Genomic DNA, 24358 nt, shown 5'->3' on the forward strand with positions numbered 1-24358 from the left:
TCCTCACATCAGGCCTCGGGGAGTGACGAAGTTCATGAACCTACGAACTTTGTTATTCTTACAGCAGTCAATTTCTGCTTCCAATTCCACTTGAGATTAAAATATTCAATTTCTCTTTATTTATCCTATTGATTTTATGATACTCATTAGAAGTTTAAGCTATTGTAGTTAAATTTCCACATTCTGTGATATGTCAACACGCCATAAGACTCTCCTAAAGAGACATCCATATTTCATGATAAGACATCACAGTACGAAACTCGTTTAAAAAGACGTTCACACTTTATGATATGTCATTATAAATAACACTCTCCTCCAAAACATATTCAGTATGATGTATCATTATATCATGAAACAGATATCCATACTGTATATATTACAATCAGTTGAAATTACTTCATGGACTTTAAAAAAGTTAGTTGTGTTACACTCTAGGCTTCACTTCGATCTAAAGCCTTAAGCTACTAATAACGACCACTGTGAAAATTAATTGTTGAACATTTCAGTCATCCAAAGAGCCACTCAACAGTAACACATATTATTTATATTACGTCATATTTGGAAACGTGAATTATAATATAATTAATTACTAACAATGTGGTGCAGAATGTCCTGCTTGTAAAATACAATTTGACATCAATATTATTTATGTCTGTGTTTGTTCTACCAGCATTTTAAAAGTGAATGTTGAGGTTTGCGTTCACAGCTTTTCAAACGAACCCTCGAACATACACAATGGTTCACAACGTATATAAGATTACAGCATAAAAACCTGTTAAAAAAGACATTCAAACTTTATACATCATTGCAGCAAGAAGCTCTACCAGACATACAGACTTTATAATATGTCATTACAGCATAAACAAACATATAGACTAAAGCATCATCACAGGTAGACAGTGATTACAATCATCCGAGTGTGATGCTATTATAGAATAAAGTACGAATTAATTGCTAACAAGACGTTTAAAGCTGACAAAACTATTGCTAGGCAACCTGCTGTTGTTGGCTCATATCTTTCAAAAACTAATTTTCAGTTGTTTTTTGTTTTGTTTTTAAATTGACGCTAAGAGTTTCAAAACGAATCCCAAAAGCCAAGAAGTGGTGTGATTGAGGACACCAAAAACTCTTTCCACAAATGAAAGAAAAATACAAAAACAAATCGTTATTTAAACATACGATCGTTATTTTTCGCTGTTCAGAACAAATTTGGTCTCGGAACATTTCACTTTTCTGCGTTGTCCTGTCATTGTAAGAAACATAAAATAATGTCAACAGGCGAAGTGTAAACCACCGTTAAACGTCTGCTTGTTATTGCATCGAAAGAGTAACTAACCACTTAACGTCATTGTAACTTTCTCACTTGGTCATTGTTTGACAAGCAATCTGAGCACTTTCAGCCTCGTCCTGAGAGCAAAGCACGTGACAGTAAAAGGTCACGCAGGCAGATGGCGTTGTTGACAGCGTTGTTTAGTGTTCTAAGTTCCCGTATAACTAAAGATTTAGGTGCTAAAATGAAACCTTAAATGGCAAAAATTTATAACTCTGTCAGTGCTCGTGAGTTTAAAGATTTCTACTAGTCTGTTTCCTGTCAAATCATTAGTTTAACAGGGGCTGGTCCTTTCAGACATTTGTGCAAACCCGAGGAACATAAATCTAGAACCACCTTTTATACAAACAGATGGGATTTGGGGCCGTATGATATAGCTTGGTTTTAACCCTAAGTGATTATACCTTAAACAGCGGAAGCATGAACCTCTAACGGGAGGTCGGTTGTAAACGAAACAGGGTGGGGGTGGAACGGAAATATATGTAAACTTTAAATACCGGTTTTAAAATAACCGGACTGAATGAGGTCTGGCTTCAAGTCCCGTTTCTACTTCGTTGAGTTTTTGAAAAACCTTTCAAAACATAACAACACGTGTAGGTTACTTTTCGTTATAAAGAAACCAGTTGTTGACACAGAGATCCTGCATAGCCAGGTAGTTAAGGCGCTCGACACGTATTCTGAAGGTCACGAGTTCGAATCCCCGTCACACCAAACATGCTCGCCCTTTTAGCTGTGGGGCGCTATAATGTGACGGTCAGTCATACTATTGGTGGCTAAAAGAGTAGCCCAAGAGTTGGCGGTGGGTAGTAATGACTAACTGTCTTCTCTCTAGTCTTACACTGCTAAATTAGGGACGGCTAGCGCAGATAGTCCTCGTGCAGCTTTGTGCGAAATTCAAAAACAAACAAACAAATCTTGACATGGAATATAACATCATACAAAGTCTTCTTCAATGATTTCGGTATATAAATAAATCGTACGTGTATAGAGTTAGATTCTACCAGTTCTACATATCGGTAAGTGATTTTAGAGGCTGTCCCAAGGTTGTCCGTCACTACTTTACAAATTTCTTTAGTGGTTAGTCAAGCCCACCCTCACTTCCACAAACTTAGAAAACACCAGTATAGGGAAGGGGGAAATGCACACATATTATTACCTATTATTTTTCTTTGTTTTTGATCAGTTATTAAAATTACATTTACTTCATATCAAATTGATGAAATATGAAACTAAAGTGACGACAATAAAAGTTTTTCTATCGATTATCCACATGTGTTTGTTGATTTGTTTCAGCTCCAATTGTTGTTGTTATTAATAATTAGCATTGAAACAAATGTATGGCTGGCTACAGAACTTGATAAAAGGAACCAAACAAGACAGTGATGGAAGTTGATATATCAGTTGATCCAGTTAATGATATCCTAATAGACTAAGAAGTCTCGACGTTACATGGAGAATAAAAGCCATACGTTACTGGCTGTCCCACTTTGTCTACAGAAAACTTGGTGTTTGAACAGAATCTCAGATTTCATCATTGTACCTTGCCTTTAGTTAACTTCAGAACACTACTTTTATGACTGTGTTATAATAGGGTAACATTTCACGATTGGAAATTCTGGTTCCATTTGTTTTACCAGTGAGGAAGCCAGTAATGTAGGGATTTTCTTCTCCATGTAAAGTCGAGACATCTTAGTGTATTAAGCGATCATTAGTCGATCAAGTAAGCGTCTTGTTTGGTTATTTTCTTTATCAAATAGCGTACGTTGGTTTAGTGGGTTATAAATTGAATTCTTAAATTTTGCCCAGAATAATAATAATAATAAAATAGCTAGTCGACGATAGTGAAGACTGTTTTGTTCTATCAAATTATAAAATTATAGTAACTGTTAGAACTAGGCAGATGATAGGCCTGTAGAAGATTGACAATGAACTAATATAGAATTCTCGGTTTGGGCTTTTCGTTAGTTTCCACTTCTGGATGATCTGAATAGCTGAAAAGTGGCATATACACCAGAGATAGAGATAGTGTGCCAGGTAGCTCTTCATATCTAGCTTCTGAAAACCTGTAAAGAAGAAAATCCAAATGAAATTTGTATTGCTTTAATACTGTTGTCCGTCTTATACCTACATAGAATCAAGGATCCTACAAAACATTTGTATTATATATTACACTACAGCTGTGTTTACTTTTGGGAGGAATGTAAGACGATATTTAATGGTAAATGACATGTACTATTGGCTAGTGAAATAGTCCATCACTAAAAGGTCATGAGAACGCTATTGAAACTCTCTCTCCCTTATCTAATTCTTTTGGCATTGGATTTATAGCCGCTCTGAAGGACCACAAGTCCAGTATCGGCCCTTTGTTATTGGATGAAGTGTCGAATGTGAATCCACTTGAAGCCCTTAAACAATAAATTTAGGTGCCTCTACCACAACCTCGAGCGTGGCGAAAAGACACCAGTTTCTGAACACCTCTGGTTGACTACTGAAGTTTTTCTTCGGAAGTCTTCAAATCGAAACTTCTACCAGTAAACAGAGAATAGAAAAGGATCTCGTTAGATAGGAGACGAAACTCCTCCTCCTATTTTCAGCATTAGTTTCTATTCGTTTTTTCTACCTGTGTTTCCCCACCATTTCTAACAATTGGGGATTTACCCTCCATTTAGCAGCTCTGTGTGGTAGTGACTACTGGACGAAATTTGTTGTACCAAACTATAAATATGAAAATATTTATAATTTATTTATTTACTAAAGGTTTTTTTTTTAGTACTTCTGCTGTTAAATTACAAAATAGTTTTAAAAATCACTGACGGGAGGGGTGGGTAGTGGGGAGGCACATGCTCACGTGCTCGTCCTTCTGGTCCACTGGGTACTGGAATAAAAATTTCCAGAAACTCACCCAGGTATATATGTTTGTACGTGTGAAACACTGACACCATCCGTAGCCTTTCCGTGAGGGGGGAATTCCCCCTTTTGCGCGGGTAAAATAACGTGCAGACTAGCAAGTACAATCAACCAGTTACGAGAAGCAGAAAGTCGAGTTCGAGCAGCCATGCTCCTCTACAAACAGAATTTTTGTATTTCGTACCTGGTCAGGCCTTTGCTGTTTTGCATAGTGAATTAACCTGTATAAGAATAATAAATGCACGTAAAGCAAAATAAAAGCAGAACAAAAAGAAATGCCCAACCCCAAACGAGAACAAATTATTTTTCATATTACACTCACATTCGTCCTGAAGGGAGATAAAACGTAATTTTTGTACGACAGCTATGGTTATACTCGTATCCGAAGCGCGCCGAATACGTGCAGGTAAACGGCACGTACAAATGACCTTGAGGAAGCAGAACTAATCCCGCGAACCCATCTGCAGCGAACGTACTTACAGTGAAACTACTCGTGTTTGAGAGTAGACGTCGTTCATCTAGGTTGGTAAGTCGCTTGTCAGTTTAGCCGCTAGCGTACGTGGGCAAAGTTCGAAACCATGATGTTCGAAGTTTGTTAAAGTGAATGTTTCGGTGAGTAGAACTTAAATTTATTTGTAGTAATAGTATTATAAATAAAATAAACAAACCTATGTAAGAAAATATATTCTTGTTTTAATGTTGTTAGGCCTCACGGATACTCGATACATACAGGTGGGATAAGACGAAGAGCGTGCTTGAGAAACTTGCATAAGTTATCGTCACAATGTGGCCAGCGCCAATTTGACACCAATATTCTTCCATGTAACTCTCGCAACGTCGTTGAAGACGCTGTTTACAATTGCAGTTTTCATTTATTTGAAGTTGTGTAGTTTTGTTTACTGGTGTGTTTGTTTATCTTTCGCATTGTTCCGATCGAATCTCGCCCGTCTTCTTATTAAATTTGTTTTTTTGTGTGTGTGTTTGATATTCACTCGACGTAATTTTGTTTCGTTGTTTAGAACGATTGTAGCGTTACAAAACGTCTTGAACTTAAACCGCAACAATGTGTACAAAAGTCGTTGAGGTTAAAATTGATAGGTTATAGATTATTGTCGATTACTTAAAAGCATTTTAGTAGTAGAAAAATGCTAGGCGTGGCCAAGTTTAAAGGAGTCATGGTTCGTGGCTCGTTTCTTCAACATCATGCTACAAACTTAGGGGATTTTGGATGCGCTATAAGAATGATGGTCAAATCCCTCTAATCTATTAGAGCAGTCCAAGAGTTGGCGATGTGTGCTGTTCACTAGTTGCTGTTCCTATAGAATATTGCACCCCGCTAGTACAGCGGTAAGTCTCCGGATTTACAACGCTAAAATCAGGGGTTCAATTCCCCTCGGTGGGCTCAGCAGATAGCCTTATATGGTTTTGCTATAAGAAAACCCTATAGAATATTAGTTTATAACCTAGAAATGGCTAACGTAACAGCCTTTGTGTAGCGTATTACGAAATTATGAAACAAACTTGTAGAAAAGGTTTTTTGGGCCAGTTGTTCTTGGGCGTTTTCACTCACGTGGAATGAAGAAACCTTACTGAACTTTGTTTGCTTAAAATTCAGCTTTAAAACTAAATTTCTCTAATTTTTCGTAACTATTAGAACATCTTGTTACGTATTATAATTTATCTTACACGAGTCTCCGATTTATTATGTTACGTCTTACGATTTGAAATAACCAGAGATTATAATTTCAATTTAGAAATTAATTGAATGTCAATACGCATACAATTTATGATATTTGCCAACGAGATTGATACACACAGTTTTCTTTCATAACACAAATGTATTTTAATATACAAACAATAATACAATTTATAATAACAGTTATTACAAATGATGATGTATCTACAAATATTTTTACAGAGTCCCAAAGTATTCAGACCTCTAAATGGTCTGGAACTGAATATTTTATCGTCATTCCAGGTCCACGATGAGCAAATTAATTCTGAGTTGATATTGTTACGCTTCGCTTAAGCTAGCTGTCTATTCTTGACTGGACTCACGCCGCTGACAAGCTGACTTTTACCAACGAAGACATTTTATGCCCTCGCAGAAATACTAACGTCCGAAATTATTTCACTGAATTTAAACGATTTGTGATTTTCGAAATCTATAAACATCCCTGGTCAAACGTCTCGTAGATTTCTGATTAATAATAAGTGTTTGTCATAATTATAGCGTCACAGTTTATAGTATACTGACTATAGCGACCCAACAGTATTATCAAACTGTCTCCCCTCGTGTTGATTTATAAACTAGGAGGAGACGTTCTCGAAAGTACACTTGGCAACGATAGTGACAATCAGTAGTAGTACATACACACCGAATACGTTGTTGATTCTTATACTCGAGAATCTACAAATTTAGAGAGCAAGTGAGACTTGCGCAGTACACATTTAAGAATATACGTTAGATGCATTTCTAATATAAAATAAACTGAAACAAACGTAGATATCAAATAATATGTAATCCGTTACAAACATTATTAACTGAGGTCACGCTAACCTCGTATGAAAACTTTGTCCCAAATTTAAGTAGCAAAGTTAGAGAAAAACCAAATATTTAACTTGTTACCAGTTTGATTATTACGACTAAAACACACCTGTGTATTTTATTATTAGCGAATAAATGATAGCTTTGTTAAAGTCATCAAAATGATCTAACTCTGAAGTTTACCGAACTTCATTAGTTACGAAATATTTACCTAGTTAACCAGCTTAAACTTTGAAATATAACAAAATAGACTGCTAAAAATAAGATACATTGATGAAAGGTGAGATGCATGAATTTAATAGATCGATTAAGAAACTGTTTAATTATCTTATGAGATTACTCTCTTGAGTATTAAATACTAATCCTCGGGCAAATACAGATAGATATGGAGGCATATCCAGTTGCTATGGAGAAGGAAATGAGGGGAGACGGTGAAGGATCGTGAGAGGAGGGACACTTCTCATTCACCTGCAACCTGTTGAAATGTTATTGATTTGTTAACAACAGTAACAACACAATTACTGTTGTCTGAGACGAAGACGAGTATATGTCGTACTCTGTTATTCACGAAAACTACACGCAGGACCATGGCCAAATGGTTAAGTCACTCGACCCGTAATCCGAGGGTCGTGGGCTCGAATCCCCGTTACACCAAACATGCTCGCCCTTTCAGCTATGGGAGGGTTATAATATTACGGTCAATCCTACTATTCATTGGTAAAAGAGTAGCCCAAGAGTTGGCGATGGGTGGTGATGACTCGCTGCCTTCCCTCTAGTCTTACACTGCTAAATTAGGGACAGTTAGTGCAGATAGCTCTCGTGTAGCTTTGCGCGAAATTCAAAAAAACAAACATACAAAACTGCACACAAAATCAATGCTAGCAGTGAACAGCGAGGATATATGTATGGGACATTTTTATCTAGTAGATCAATGTATCGTTTCATTTGTTAATTAAGTGAGTTATTAACAACGTTTGTATAACACGGAAAGGTTAAGAGCTCTGTTTAGTAACCTGTGACCTCTGAGGTGCTCTGAAGTAATCTTGCTTATTAATCCATTACGAGCAAAAGGACGTCGAGCTGCGTGACAGCGGACACTTGTCTGTTAGTTAGTGTCAGTCTACATAGTGTACTGAATGTCAGACGACGCGAAATTATACCCACCAGATTCACGTTTTAAATCTGTGACTTCGAGGGTGGCGGTGGGTCCGGTTTGATTTATCGAACGTATCTTTATAGTTTCAAAGTGGCTCCAACCAACATTGAGTTTCGACAACCTAACGACCACGTGTATTTGGTTTAGACCTTGTTTAGTATTTTTATAAATCTTCTAGGCACCAGCGGTCTACAGTCGTCCAATGATAGCAAACTGAACGTGCCACGCGTTCTTTACCCTTATCGCTGTATCATTTCGAGGAAGTGACTTTTTTTTTCTTCGTTAGGGGCATACTCTAAAGTGTGTAATATAATCCACAGAAGCATTTTTTAGGAGGGGTGGTATTATACTGGTTGACGGGTTAATTATAGGACAGGTAAGTGGTTGTGAATATCGGACTAAAAATACTGTCTCCAATGGCTGGCTTAATGATATAAAAACATTTGTATCACAGTCCCATGTGAAAAGAAACATTCATAAATGGCTTGGCCTATAATGAGCGAAAATGTACCCTTATAGCTTTGATGTGGGTGAGAAACCAGATACGAAGTCTTTTAGTACCTGTGTTTAAAGGTAAGTATTAATGATAATTATAATAATAAAGGAAGAAAAGAAATAACCTATCGTTCAGAAACAAAACAAAGCGGCTCGGCATGGCCAGGTGGCTAAGGCACTCGACTCGTAATCCGAAGGTCGCGGGTTCGAATCCCCGTCACACCAAACATGCTCACCCTTTCAGCCGTGGGGGTGTTAAAATGTGACAGTCAGTCCCACTATTCGTTAGTAAAAGGGTAGCCCAAGAGTTGGCGGTGGGTGGTGATGACTACCTGTCCTTCCCTCTAGTCTTAGACTGCTAAATTAGGGACGGCTAGCTTTGCGCGGAATTTAAGATAAACAAACAAAACAAAGCTTACAACAGTCCTGTTGGAGCGAGAGAAACATCAAATGCATTGTAAACAAAGTGTTATAAAAATTATTTTCATCACGATGAGCTACTCGTATGTGTACACCTGTGGTCGACAGGGTTGGCTGTGTGTTGTAGTCTTTGTGGATTTAGCATACATGTAAATAGTGTTAATTATTATAATAAACTGCCTCTTCTGTTTCGCTTCTATTATTCCAGAAAAGAGAACTGGGTCGTATTAATGAATAAACTAGAAAGTGCACACAGATTAATAAGTACTTTAAAAATTTGAACGCAATCTAAAAATTAGAGTATCAGGCTGCTTATGGGAAGGTCGTGAATTCGAGGTGTGACATTGCTAAACACGTTCATCTTTGTAACTGTTGTTGTTCCGTTCAAAGAGACAGACAAAGCCCTGTGGCGGAGGTGTTGCTGCTTGGCCTTCTTTCTTCTGGTCAGTTCTTCAAAATTAAAGACGGCCATACTTAAATCTTAGGGGTCTCTGACCTGGCCGTTATACCTACGTGTACGTAAGGTTCTGTTCAAATTTTTAAATTCCAGTTCCAAGAAGAAGGAAAAATGAACGTTTCGTCCTAACGACCTTCACCGGAACTTGTCCCATATATTCTTATTTCAAACGACCTTCGCTGACACTTGTCCTATATATATTGTTATTTCAAACGACCTTCACCGGAACTTACCGTATATACTGCTGTAAAATTACCGGATCGCAATGTGTTAAGATAAAATGTTACACATAAGTATGTGTAGGAGACATTTATAGTTCAAATTTGGTGCGAGTTGGCCTATTTCCGAGTATGAACTACCGCTTATCACATTAACACATCGAGTAATTTCGTATGTAATTAAGCCTATTTCTTTGTTCATTTCTTAAGGTATTTGAAACTATTTCTCCATGTAAAAATAACTTGATAAATAAATAGTTAGTTATTTCTGTTCAGATGCATGTCTATGTTTAGAAAGCAATAGTTAAGCCTGTTTGTTTATTGATTTGTGAAGGAACTTGAAGTTAAAATGGAATTTGATAAATAAGTAGTTATTATGTTCGAGTCCATTTAGAAAGATAACGAGCAATCGATCTTCAAAGCATAATGTCTTAGTTATCCGTTTACAATTTTGTAGCGAAGTCTTATTTATAGGCTTTGCGTGTAAGGGTTCTGAACAAGAAGTTATCGAGTTGGAAAACGAAACTTACTTATGTTCAAAGGAGTCGCTAGATGCTTTACAAAATTCGGGTCTCGGCCTCATACCTGTTTTAGTATGATATATATTAGGGTTTTTTCCATTTAGATTTTTTAAAACCCCTACTGGGGTTCAAGGCACTCTAAAATAGAATCATGGTACGAAACCCGCGTCGCCCATCATGGCCAGGTGGCTAAGGCACTCTACTCGTAATCCGAGGATCGCGGGTTTGAATCCCCGTTATACCCAACATGCTCGCCCTCTTAGCCGTGAGGGCGTTGTAAAGTTACAGTCAATCCCACTTGTCATTGGTAAAAGAGTAGCCCAACGGTTGGCTGTGGGTGGTGATGACTAGCTGCCTTCCATCTAGTCTTAAACTGCTAAATTAGGGACGGCTACCGCAGATAGCCTTTATATAGCTTTGCGCGAAATTCAAACCAAACCACGGACCCAGCGTCTAATGATACCTCGGAGGAAGAGGTCAAATGTACCTGACCCTCCTGGGTATTTAACAACATCAATACCCAAATACCCATACAGTCAAACTAATGATACCTACTGTTACGTGCGAAACTTTTTTGTCCATTTATTGTGACACCCAGATTGATGAGGTGTCAACATTTTATTTGTTAGTGAACCTTCCAGTAGCACAGCGCTATGTCTCTGAGGACTGACACCGTTAAAAACCGAGTTTTGATACCCATGGTAGGCAGAGAACAAACTAGGCTTAACACGATAGTAGTTCATCTTGTTTTCCAACAACAACAACAATAAAAAAAGAATCACTAATTGGCTCCGTAAGAGTATTAATACATGTTAATTACTGAATGAATCACCCAGTGATTTGGTTTTGAACATATCAAATACTCTATATAATTCTTGATGTCATCGAATACAGTAATATTTTTTTTACTTGTTTGTTTAGAATTAAACATAGTTTGTGTATACCGATTTTTAACTGCATTTCTTGAGAACAGTGCTCCAGGTCTTTAGTGCTCTTGGAGTTACTACTGTTTCACCCGTCGATTATTGTTCCCCCTCCCAGTCTGATGGTCGTGATTAACCACTGTTACCCGACTACCGCATTTCCCATTGTTGCGAGGTCAGTTTGAGACCACACATTTTGACTTTTTTTTTACCCCACTGTCTTGAACGTTAACTCCCCAAGAGCACTTTTAAAGAAACCGTAGGCACATTAATATATTGGAGTTGCATCAGGAGACTTGGTAAATATTTTATCTTTGATGTCAATGAAGCTGGCATCCTTTTCGTGAAAGCAGTCATTGATTTGTAGATACTATTGGATGTTATAAGCCTTCGTAATCTTCAAATCCTTATTATGTTGTTAATTGTATTAGTATGTATATATTTCGTTGTTGTTGTTTTTTTATGGGGTTGAGGTCAAAACGTTCTCTTTCGATTCAAAACCATATGTTTTGCTGTGATGTTAAAATAATGCCCCAATTGATGTATGGTGTGGTGCTGGAGTGCTTTACTGTCCTAAACTTTTGGCGAATTTTTCGTTTTCATGGAAAACATTAAACATTTTGTACTACAAAGTATTTTGTCTCTTTTTTTTTTTTTGTGGTAAGGCTGCGACGTGTTTCTTCAGTCATAAATCTATATGTCGCAGTATTTCACCGTCGTATGGTCAGTAAATCGTTGCGAACCAAACATACAGGTGCAAAACATGCTTCCTGCTGTATCGTTTTTCACGTTTATAACGACTCTGTACTAAGACATTCAAATGCATTTTAAAATATTATTCATTCTCCTATCTCCGTTTGTATCTCCGTCACACCAAATATGCTTGCTCTTTCAACCGTGGGGCGTTATATGTGATGGTCAATCTCACTATTTGTTGGTAAAAAAGTAGCCAAAAGGTTGGCGGTGGGTGGTGATGACTAGTTGCCATTTCTCTAGTCTTACACTGTTAAATTAGGGACGGCTAGCGCAGATAGTTCTCGTGTAGCTTTGTGGGAAATAAATAAAAAACAAACCAAAACACCGTACTTATTTTGTAATAGTCACTACCGTTGTTGTCCATTTACCGCATTATATTGGACTAGCATGTGTCCGACAAAACAGTTCAACGGTAGTTTGCCACTTAAAGTAATTCGATAAACAAATATAAAATGTGCAGTCTATTCCATCCCTTTGATCAGAGCGCATGTGCAATATGATTGGCTGTTTATAACCGTCTTTTTGTCATTCCATGTGCTTTTTTTCAATAGGGAAATTTTTTAAGCAAAGGAGACTGAATACAGTACATTTTTGGCAAAGTTGTTTGGGTTTAGATGCAATGGATGCATCCAGTACAATAGTGTGTGTGTGTGTTTTCTTATAGCAAAGCCACATCAGGCCATCTGCTGAGCCCACCGAGCGGAATCGAACCCCTGATTTTAGCGTTGTAAATCCGTAGACTTACCGCTGTACTAGCGGGGGGGCAGTACAATAGAGTATTCGGATTTGCTGAATAGCCGCGCGGGTGTTTTCTGCTGAGTGGCACAGTTCCTTGTCATTTTACTGAGTGCGTGAAGGACCACTACCGAAGTGAGAGCTTTTTGACAGTTATTTCTGTAATTAGCATCAAAAGGGATATGTTTAATCCAAATAAATTTATTCGTCACGATTCAATAAAATAATGCGTATAGATATGTATGTATGTATGTATCAATAAAACTGAGATGATAAAAGAAAAAGTAAAAATCATGTCATGTATACTTCAAGATGTTTCTCTTTTTTTTATTCCTGTTTATGGTATTTCTTAGCATTTTAGTTGTTGGATCTTTTTGTGCAAGTCGTTTCTACAGTTAACCGTTCGTGACAGATGGACATTTGACTTTTATATAGATAGATTGTTGTTGTTGTTTATATGGCGCAGTAATTAATCTAAACAACTGATCACTTTCTTACAAGAATCCAGAAATATTCAGTATTAACTAATAGAATTAAATGCAATATTACTTTCATTGTTTAAATTTGTGTAACCCCCCCAGTGACGCAGCGATATCCATGGTGGGCAGAGCACATACACCTTATTGTGTAGTTTTGTGTCTAATATCCAAAAAACAAACAGACTTTTGTGACTTGTTAGGAGATCTAGCCAACAACATCATGGAATCGTAAGCAGTTTCAAGCAAAATAATGTAGAAAAATGTATTTCCTAGGTCAACGAACACCTTTTGATAATTTTAGGGTTAACGTACTTCATCGACGTGTTTGTGGATGTCGTTTCGATTTGGGATCTTCGCTGGTAACGAAACGCTCAAACAAACCACTAAACTTATGTATGAAGTCCATTGAAAACATTTCAGTTGAGACTGAATTAATCAATGCCGTTTATTGATTGAAAACTTACGAACACAGTATTATTATCTGTACAAAATATTTTTTCCTGGATATGTTAAGGTTACTCCTCACGTCGGTTCGATGTCAACATTTTAAGTTAGAAATTTTTCCCAGCATTTGTATTTCAGAAAATCCTTGCCATCTGATATCAGTAAACAAATAAATATATCTTAATAACTGTAATTGTAAACACTTAGTAAAATAACTATTTATTAGTTTAGGAGGCTTGTCTGTTGAAAAAGTAATATTTATTCACGAGTCATGTTCATTGACAAAATATTTAATTTTTAACAATTTTCTTTCATTTGTGAAATCACTACACTGTAGGCTATCATTGCTGTGTCCATCGTGGGTATGTAGCTGCCAAATAGTGTTATAAGGTCTCGAGCTTATCGCTGACCTAGTAATGGGCAAAGAAATACGATTTTAGAAGTTTTATATTTGAAATGGGCGCAACCAGCCAATGTGTTACTACTAGTTCGAGGTTTTAGTAGAAAATAATTACATTTTTAAATCAGATCAGCGAAAATATGACTTTCATGCTCTAATCTTTTTAACTTATTTTGCAAAATAGAAACGTTTGACAGGGTAAAAGACATGAAACTCTTATGTGGAGCATCTAAAGTCTGTAACCTAATTGCATAAAAACAATACTTGACAGGCTTGTAGGGACAAGTCAGACAATTAATTTCGTAGCAACTCTATTGCCCCATAGTGGCTCAGCGGTATGTCTGCGGACTTACAACGCTAAAAACCGGGTTTCGATACCCGTGGTTGGCAGAGCACAGATAGTCCATTGTGTAGCTTCGTGCTTAATTAAACAACAACAACAGCAACGCTATTAGGACAGTTTAATTGATAGTAACATCTTTGCAGAGGTCAACTGGACAAGTACACTTAGAACGTTTAACAAACATTTTCTCTATTGGTAATAAACCTGAATTTATTGGTTTACTCAACAGAATCGTTAATTTTTATTGAAAAACTTAATTCGGTATATCTTCTCTTCATTACAGATGTTCTCAGTGACACAGCGGTATGTCAGCAGATTTACAATGTTAGAAACCGAGTTTCGATACTCGTGGCGAGCAACCACGAATAGTCCTTTGTGTATATTTGTGCTTAAGTTGAAAACTTACAAAAACAGAGAAACTGTTAAAAACTATGTATTGCATCTTGTGCGCACTGAATACTTTCAGTCATTGAATTAACTGCTCACTAGGGGTCATAACTGATTACCCATCTTTATCTAGATATTAATCAAAATTTCTCCATCTTAACGTCATACGCTCTCTAGTTGACACCTGAATTCAAACCATGAAAATGCAACTTTTAAAACAGTAATTTTTTGATAACAGTTAAAGTTAATTAGTATCGAAGGATATAAGACGTCATAGCTTTTGTTAAATTTTTAAAACGCAGGTAAAAATGTAATCTTTTAATATTCATTACGAATCCATATTATAGGAAGTTAATCAAAACTTAATTGTGAATGTGAGGTAAGAAAAAAAAAACTAACGTATATGAACTTTTAATAATATATTGTTTTATTTTCTAGGTATTTATTTATGAACATGCTAAGAGTTTTTATATTTGTTTACGTTGTCTGCTAAGGTGTTTATGCAGAGAAAACGGTATTTATAAATTGAGTTATATTACAAAAATATCAGTTGCCAGAACTAAATCCAGTGCATACAAAGAAATGCTTTAAAAAAATCTAAAACGTATGTTGAAATTAGAGTTATATGTATGCGGTCCACGATGTAATATTAATTTTGTTACCAATATGCGGTCCACCATGTAATATTCGTTTTGTTACCAGTATGCGGTCCACCATGTAATATTCGTTTTGTTACCACTGTGCGGTCCACCATGTAATATTCGTTTTGTTACCAGTATGCGGTCCACCATGTAATATTAGTTTTGTTACCAACTGAAAGATTTAAGTGGTGTTTTACTTTTTACAGTTTATTATTCTCTGTTGGTTGAATAGTTAGTGTATCATAATACTGACGTAAGGAACTGTTGATCTCAAAAACAATAAAAAAATGACCTTGTATCCAGTTCTGAAGTTGGCAGATTACTGCCATCTTTGTTAACCATAATTAAAGAAATGGGTCACAACGTATACTATGACCTCAAATTTCTCAAAAGTAAGGTTTGTACATGTGTGTGTTACAAGGAAAGCTGTTTGCGTCTGTTAAGGAACGGTTATTCATTATTTTAACTTATTCGTTCGTTGGTTGAACACAACTTACACACACGAAATACGAGAGGTATAGAGAGCTATTACTTTGTTCTCTATCGTTGTCCAGCTTTCACCTCTAACTATATAATGAGAGTTTCGTAAAAGTAGGAGAAATGTGCTACGTGCATGTTACCTGTTAATGTGTTCAGGCTTATCTCTTTCTTAACAATACAGCGACTGTTCTATACAACAATAAATTGTACGCAACAGTTTAGGTTCTACAAGGAAGGCTTTGTACGATTCTTGTTCTGTTATAATAACATTCAAAGAACTGGTTGTTGTAGGAAACAACTTTCAGATGGCGCTTTAAAATGTTAAGATAATTCAAATTCTTGTTTCTGTAAGACAATCGGTGAGCGGTTAGGAAATTTGTGAAGTTTATTTAATAGTTCTATCGGTTGTCGTGCTATAATCGTGGTTGTTCTTAGAAGCACATTGCTGACCATAAACTGTTGTAACGAATAATCCTAGTTTGACATTTATAACGATTGTTGCTTGTTATCTTCATATTTTTTGTTTTCGTAGCATTGTTATGAGTAATAGTTATCCGAAACGATGGTTGTATAAAACGTTCATTGTTTTCTTTTACAGCTATAGTCCTGGTTGACAATGGAACTCCGTATCTGCTGGAAATGACCAGTGATCCGTATATTTGTGATAACACAGCTTCAGAGAAGAAAACGAAATATTCTGAATATAGTGACCGATTTTTAGCCACCACATGTTGTCGCTTTAGTGAAGTTATCTAGTCTGAAAACGAATAGATGTAATGAAGATGCTAATTAACGCAGTCTTGCCAGACCACTACTTGCCTCTGAGGTGTGGGTACAGAAAAATACTTCTTCTTTTACTGACGTTGCTTGCTGTCCAGTCTCTTGGACTGTCCAATTACATGTCGTCTTCTGCAGAAATCCAAGACTTTAGTTTAGTCTCGTATCAAGGTACGTGGATGAAACGCCATCTTTGTTCTTAACACATTGACTTTTAAGCCTATTTTGCTGATATTTTCCAGAGGTCCACTAGTCAATTTACAATTATTTTGTTAGAAAAAGTGTATATGTAGCCGTTGTATTCTGGCTAATAAGTGGTCCTTTAAAAAGAAAATAGAGCACGACCCACCGTTTGGTTGTGTGGGAGTCAACGGGTTAATATACTGAAGACATTGGAGTGTTTGTTTTTAAGAAAAAAAACGAATAATATATTATAAGCCTATTTTATTTCATTTGTTCACAAGTAAGGTTAAAATAGTAAAACACTGATTCAGGGAAGGGACATGATTGTTATTTTCAATACAAATTCAAGGGTCTTGGATTAGAACATACAACATCAAGTTGTTGAACTGTTTGTTTTCAGTAAAGCAGTGGTGTCTGTATCGATATTGTAGTAGAAAGAGAGTTAAGATTGTTTGAGTTTTCTGAAATGCACCCACATCTACTAGTAGATGTGTTGTTTTCTGTTTTATAAACGATACATTTAGTTGCTGCAACACAAATACTGACTTTTAAAATCAACTAATAAGATCCACAAATTAGGCCTTTTTCATTCTTTAAAGTGTTGCTGAAAGTAGAATCCTTGAAACCGAGATGTAAACTTTACAGGAGATAAAAAGGATTTGACATAAGCTTCTCTGACCGGTTTCGATCTCTTGTTTTCAACGTTAATTGCCTCTCAGTGGCAACGCTAGGAACCTGGTTTCGATAGTCTTTGTGGACAAAGCACAAATAGTCTATTGAATACCTTTGTCTGAGCTCCAAAAACAAACGTTAACATTAGTCTTTGAAAATTGACGTCTTTAGAGTTACCCAACGCTTCATCTATTAACTAATTATTTTAATAATATAAGGAATCATATAATGTTCTTTTAAATCAATGTTGTTATTTTATAAATTCTATTAACATTAAACTTCTAAAATGTATCATGTATTAATAAATTATATTCATATTGGGAGTTACTTATCTTTAAGGGTTGGAATCTCTGAAATTACAAATAGGCTTATGAAAGAATCTTGTAAATATTTAGAAAATAAAAGTGAACTGAAATATAGAAATTCAAAAGAAGTGGAAAAAATTGGACACTTCTGTAGGTAATTCACACCTTTGTTCAAAAACGTTTAGTAAACTTAAGGTAGACCAAGTGATCATGAGAACACTAATAATTTTACTGTATTGTAAGTTTGTCAGTAAAAAACAACATACATATTATCGTCAGACTTACAGTGATTTGATATTACACAGGTTTCTAATCAATGCATTACACTCCGTAGACATAAATCAACAACGCTAAAATAATCTGTGGTTGGATTCTCTGTTATGGACAGAGCTAAAGTAATCTTTCTAATGAGATTTGACAGTGGACTTCTTGAATTGGTTGTGCTGTGTTTCTAGAATTACAGTATGTGAAAAAAATGTTCTGTTGTCATCACACGAATTTAGAGGCCTTTTCAGCAAAAATGTGGCTTCGAAAGGTTCTATTACAAGCACGTGTGTGTTGAATAAGTTGGAAAAGCAAGCATTATACAATAGTTGATACAGGTTAACATATGTTCAGCCTTAATAAGCCTAATATAACAATTAGCCAGGTAAACCTAAAAATAACTATCAAAACCGCGTTTTATGGCGAGTTATGTCTTGAAACGTTTCTAAGGAAATAAATATGTAATTGGTAGAGGGACGTCACCTTGTTGAGAGCAGAGGGCACTTGCTGTTTATTCTGCAATGAAAAGTCTCAACACTGTTCTATAGAGGGTGAGTACATTATATTAAAACGATTATGGACTTTGTTATACCTCACTTTGACTTGTTCTCATGCTCTGTCTGTCTGCAGTGTATTTTGGCAATAGCCAGTAGTTTGCATTACTAAAGGCTTCATCTTCGAGTTGTCATACTCAAGCCACGTTACTGCTCTCCGCGTGCTTTCCATAATTCATCTAGAGTACAAGGACGAAAGTTTCTTAGCTCTCATTTCAATAGTCCAGTCGCAGAGAAATCTACAGGCGACGAGACCGGTATATCTTCGTATAGAATAGCATGAATAGCCGTTTCATTCTGCAACCGTTTCACTTATGCACTGGTTAAACAGGTACAACTTGTGTACGCGTGATAGTGTCGCTATTTATAGTCGAGTACTTGCCTCATTGTGTTGCATACTTTTGCCTGGAACATGTGGAAAACTTTTACCCTTTTTTGTATTCATGGATTATCGTTTGTTACAAACTGCTGCACTTTGCTTACCATATCTGGGGTGCAACTTGTTGGTCCTGATGCCCCAGATTGATCCACATTCCTTCATTTAAAACAAAGTCCATTAATCAGCGTAGATAACCCATTTTGGAAGTCCTAAATCTCTAATGTGAAAATATATTAATGATTTACGTGTAGAATATTTTACATGAGAAAAGGTTGCCACACTTGAATTTCAAAAGTGATCAATTTTCGGTGACATCACACTACCTACGAAACGCCGAACAACTTCAAATTGGTTACATTCCGTACTACTACGGTTATGTTTGTAACATAACATGGTGAGTTTTATATCCAAAATCTTTTCAGTAACACTTCTTCAACCGTTTTTTGTTTGTTTATTTGTTTTTGGAATTTCGTGCAAAGCTACTCGAGGGCTAGCTGCGCTAGCCGTCCCTAATTTAGCAGTGTGAGACTAGAGGGAAGGCAACTAGTTATCACCACCCATCGCTAAATCTTGGGCTACTCTTTTACCAACGAATACTGGGATTGACTGCAACATTATAACGCCCCACGGCTGAAATGGCGAGAATGTTTGGTGTGACGGGGATTCGAACCCGCGACCCTCAGCTTACGAGTCGAGTACCTTAATCACCTAGGCATATCGGGCCCAACCTTTTTTTATATTGCTGTTTAAACTACGCTAGTGACATGGTAGTGTCTTAAGATGTAGCGAATTCTGTCAGAATTCTGCATGAGACATTCGTGAAAAGATGATACAAGGGAGACTTTAATCAAAAGAGCATCTGAAACACTACAGATGAGACAAAGATTACTTTAATATGTTCATTTGGATTATATCTACGTAGAATTTAGCAGAAACTGGAAGCAGAACCATTTACTTGTACTTAATTGCATCAGACATAAAATACAGAAACAAATAAACCGGCACTCTTTTGTTTAGCATTGTCACAGATAGAACATCAATGAACATGACCCAACAGTTATTACCAGTAGGATGTTAACTATTGTTGTTTAAAGCATTGTCCCACATAGAACAGCAATGAACATGACCCAACAGTTATTACCAGTCGGATGTTAACTGTTGTTGTTTAAAGCATTGTCACACATAGAACAGCAATGAACATGACCCAACAGTTATTACCAGTAGGATGTTAACTGTTGTTGTTTAAAGCATTGTCACACATAGAACAGCAATGAACATGACCCAACAGTTATTACCAGTAGGATGTTAACTGTTGTTGTTTAAAGCATTGTTACACAAAGCAGTAATGAACGTGACTCAACAGTTATTACCAGTAGGATGTTAACTATTGTTGTTTAAAGCATTGTTACACAAAGCAGTAATGAACATGACCCAACAGTTATTACCAGTAGGATGTTAATTATTGTTGTTTAAAGCATTGTTACACAAAGCAGTAATGAAGATGAGCCAACATTTATTACCAGTAGGATGTTAATTATTGTTGTTTAAAGCATTGTTACACAAAGCAGTAATGAAGATGAGCCAACAGTTATTACCAGTAGGATGTTAATTATTGTTGTTTAAAGCATTGTTACACAAAGCAGTAATGAAGATGAGCCAACATTTATTACCAGTAGGATGTTAATTATTGTTGTTTAAAGCATTGTCCCACATAGAACAGCAATGAACATGACCCAACAGTTATTACCAGTAGGAAGTCAACTATTGTTGTTTAAAGCATTGTTACACAAAGCACTAATGAACATGACCCAACAGTTGTTACCAGTAAGATGTCAACTATTGCTTGACGGTTGATATCTGATAAAAGATTATGAGTTGTCTTTTTGACGCACTCAATTCTTATTTATTCTCATAACCAAAAACTATACATAAAACTGCAGTCATTAGCTCAGAGGTAAAATATTTTAGTTTAGAATTCTTGAGAACTTGACTTTCTAGTAGTAGCGCGAGCTCAAATTTCTTGAAAGAGACATTTAAAAAAAAACCTGTTTCTCAAGTAATGAAAGACTTAGAACATAAGTTGTTAATATTATTACAACATTTACGACCAGTAATACTTTTTTATTTTTTTATTAAGTTTGTAAAGACAACTCATATAAACGAAGCCGTGGTTATACCTATCAAAGCAACATTGTTCACATATCTTGAAGTTAACTCGGAACACAACTATGCAATCCAAAATGCAAACATTGTCAAACCAAATACATGTATTCTATTACTGATACCATACTAGTTATCTCTAGGATCGTATAACAATAAATAAACCTTACATGCCATACCCTTATCTCAAGTTTTTATGACGCCAAATCTTGTATCTTAAGACATTTCACGTCATTTAATAATCGACGCCACATGTTTGGCATAACATAGTGGTTATCGTATCGGTCTGCTTATAGAAAGATCCAAGGTTTTAGATGTGATGTCACTGAACGTGCTTCGCACTTTCAGTAATAGGTTGCGTTTAAAAGTGAAAGTCAGTATAAAATTTCAGTTAAAGATATGTAAGAAACCTCATGGCGGCGGGAGCTTGTGGCTAGTTTTTGTACCTCTGGTTAGTGGTTTAAAATAAGGTCAGCTGTACCTACCTTCAAACGTGCACATAAGTCGCCGTTCAAGTGTAAAATTCCAACTCCAATTTATGTTTGGGAAATTTCTTACATGAAAGGAAAGGAGTACGAAAATGGATGAAATTTCAAGAATCTAGATATAGTTATAGGTATTATGTTTGAGGAGATTTTTGGTACGATCGTCGTCATTTTCTCTTCAGTATGTTCATGTAGAGTCTTAAAGTTTATCTTTATGTCCTGGTGGAGAAGGCAACAAATTTTTATTTATAACAAGATCAGTTTATAGATGTCAGTCGGCTCCAAGTAAGATATCAATAGATGTGTGATCCATGTAAACAGATCATTGTATCGGTCCTCGCACTAATTATAAGTACAATAACCTTCAAATTGTTTTCTTTTTAAACTTAAACACACTCTGGAAATGATGCAAATATATGAGATACGTAACTTATTTAAAATGGTTCCTATGGTAATCAAAAGTCTGTCTTCACCAGTATGTTTAGTTTAGTTTGATTTGTTTTGAATTTCGCGCAAAGCTACACGAGGGCTATCTGCGCTAGCCATCCCTAATTTTGCAGTGTAAGACTAAAGGGAAGGCAGCTAGTCGTCACCACCCACCGCCAACTCTTGGGCTACTCTTTTCCGACGAATAGTGGTATTGAGCGTCACATTATAATGACCCCACGGCTGAAAGGGCGAGCATGTTTGATATATGACGGTGATTCGAACCCGCGATCCTCAGATTACTTCACCAGCAGGAAATGCAGGCTGTTAGTATGTATTTATCCCAACAGTGAAGAGAGATTTTTATCTCTGGCTGCTTGTGGACTTTTCCCTGAATCTTTTCCATGATTGTGATTTCCCATGCTCAAGGTTACAGATGAGGAGTGGAATACCCCAGAACTTGGGCATCTTGTGACAAGTGGTGAATTGAATGATATATTAGGCTTCGTGTTTATTTTTAGTAACTTTAGGGCCACTGAAATACTCGTTCTCATTTCCTGGCTCTGAGGGAAGCTAATATTCCATTACAATAGAATTCCTGTTGAAAGTAGTGTGGCTAAGATACTGAGTTTTTACTTACTTCGCCCAGAAACCAATTCAGTCTTCAAGGTCGCGAACACCGCATTGAGCAACCCTTAACAAACACCATCCGCCTTAAACTTTGACACTTTGACTCTCATAGAACTAGTCAAGAAAAAAGGTCTTTTGACAACATCATCCTTCGAGACAATACTTTGTACTTTAGTCTCCAGGTGGTGTTTGCATACAAAAGTCCAGTAATCTGAACCCACAACGTGGTTCAAGGTACAAGTACATGCGTACTAAACTTCCTTCATTTAATCTAATGTCAGGATGACTGTGTAACATGAGATACCTACCTCGTGTTTGTGTGACTATCCATCTTAAAACGTAGCATTTAAGGAACGTCGAGATTAGAAAATTGGTTCTGTAAACCTTAGTAGAAAGACACAAACACAAGAACAACATATTTATGTCATTTAAATATCGTCTTTTTTTGTTGCATTTTAAATTTAAATAGCTTTTAATACAGTATTGAGACAACACTTATCTTATAAGTAACTTGTTAAGAGTTAATAATTACTTGCCCTGCATGGTCATAATATTTTAATTTGCTGTTTATTATAAGCCAACAAGATCTAAGCATGGAACGTGTGTAATCTTCAAGTTCAAACCCAAAAACAACAACAACAAAAAAAAAAAAAACGTGTAGCTTGGGACCACACAAGATGAAATTCAATAACTGCTCAGCCTAATTTTCGTGCTAAGGGTTTTAGGTTCACTAAGTATTTCATGTAACCGGGGGTTATCATCAGAGTATCTTCATGTTATCTATCGAAATTCGCCAGGTGGCGCGGAATTTAAACTACCGTATCAGTTGTTGGTGAATTAGATACTAATACTGTTAAGAATATCTCCCTGATATGATATAGCTAGTAAAACTGTATCTAACCAAATAAAATCTCTTCTACAGAACAAAGGAAGAATTGTACGAAAGATAATTTAGAAGGAAATGACAAAAATTGTACTTAACACTATTACAATATTTCATTAGTTTCAACTGTATTAAATACCTTGTGATATGTTTGTTGTTGTAAATCATAACGAAATCTCTAGGTAAATATTTTTTCTTGACATTTTTAACATGGTTTTGTTATTATACTAACGATGTTTCTCAAAATATCTTTATCACTGTACCCAGTAGTGCTTACTATGTAGTGAAAGGAATATCTTTATCACTGTACCCAGTAGTGCTTACTATGTAGTGAAAGGAATATCTTTATCACTGTACCCAGTAGTGCTTACTGTGTAGTGAAAGGAATATCTTTATCACTGTACCCAGTAGTGCTTACTGTGTAGTGAAAGGAATATCTTTATCACTGTACCCAGTAGTGCTTACTGTGTAGTGAAAGGAATATCTTTATCACTGTACCCAGTAGTGCTTACTATCTAGTGAAAGGAATATCTTTATCACTGTACCCAGTAGTGCTTACTATGTAGTGAAAGGAATATCTTTATCACTGTACCCAGTAGTGCTTACTATGTAGTGAAAGGAATATCTTTATCACTGTACCCAGTAGTGCTTACTGTGTAGTGAAAGGAATATCTTTATCACTGTACCCAGTAGTGCTTACTGTGTAGTGTATCTTTATCACTGTAGTGCTTACTATGTAGTGAAAGGAATATCTTTATCACTGTACCCAGTAGTGCTTACTATGTAGTGAAAGGAATATCTTTATCACTGTACCCAGTAGTGCTTACTGTGTAGTGAAAGGAATATCTTTATCACTGTACCCAGTAGTGCTTACTGTGTAGTGAAAGGAATATCTTTATCACTGTACCCAGTAGTGCTTACTATCTAGTGAAAGGAATATCTTTATCACTGTACCCAGTAGTGCTTACTATCTAGTGAAAGGAATATCTTTATCACTGTA

The 24358-nt window shown here is 36.2% G+C and overlaps 1 protein-coding gene across 5 annotated transcripts in view; it reads left to right on the forward strand.

Moving 5' to 3' along the window:
* The window catches only part of LOC143236712 (semaphorin 5c-like), a 164880-nt gene that overhangs the window by 99581 nt on the left and 40941 nt on the right, over positions 1 to 24358 (forward strand). For 2 of the 5 annotated variants that reach the window (XM_076475142.1, XM_076475143.1), the window contains one exon: positions 16239 to 16588. In XM_076475142.1, coding sequence (XP_076331257.1) covers positions 16417 to 16588 — 172 coding nt within the window. In that variant the 5' untranslated portion in view covers positions 16239 to 16416. Of the gene's footprint in view, positions 1 to 4392; positions 4850 to 15572; positions 15676 to 16238; positions 16589 to 24358 lie in introns of those variants that run through there. The other 3 variants (XM_076475141.1, XM_076475145.1, XM_076475144.1) reach the window with 3 other exon arrangements.

Source organism: Tachypleus tridentatus, chromosome 13 (assembly GCF_004210375.1).
Source record: "Tachypleus tridentatus isolate NWPU-2018 chromosome 13, ASM421037v1, whole genome shotgun sequence".
NCBI lineage: Eukaryota > Metazoa > Arthropoda > Merostomata > Xiphosura > Limulidae > Tachypleus > Tachypleus tridentatus.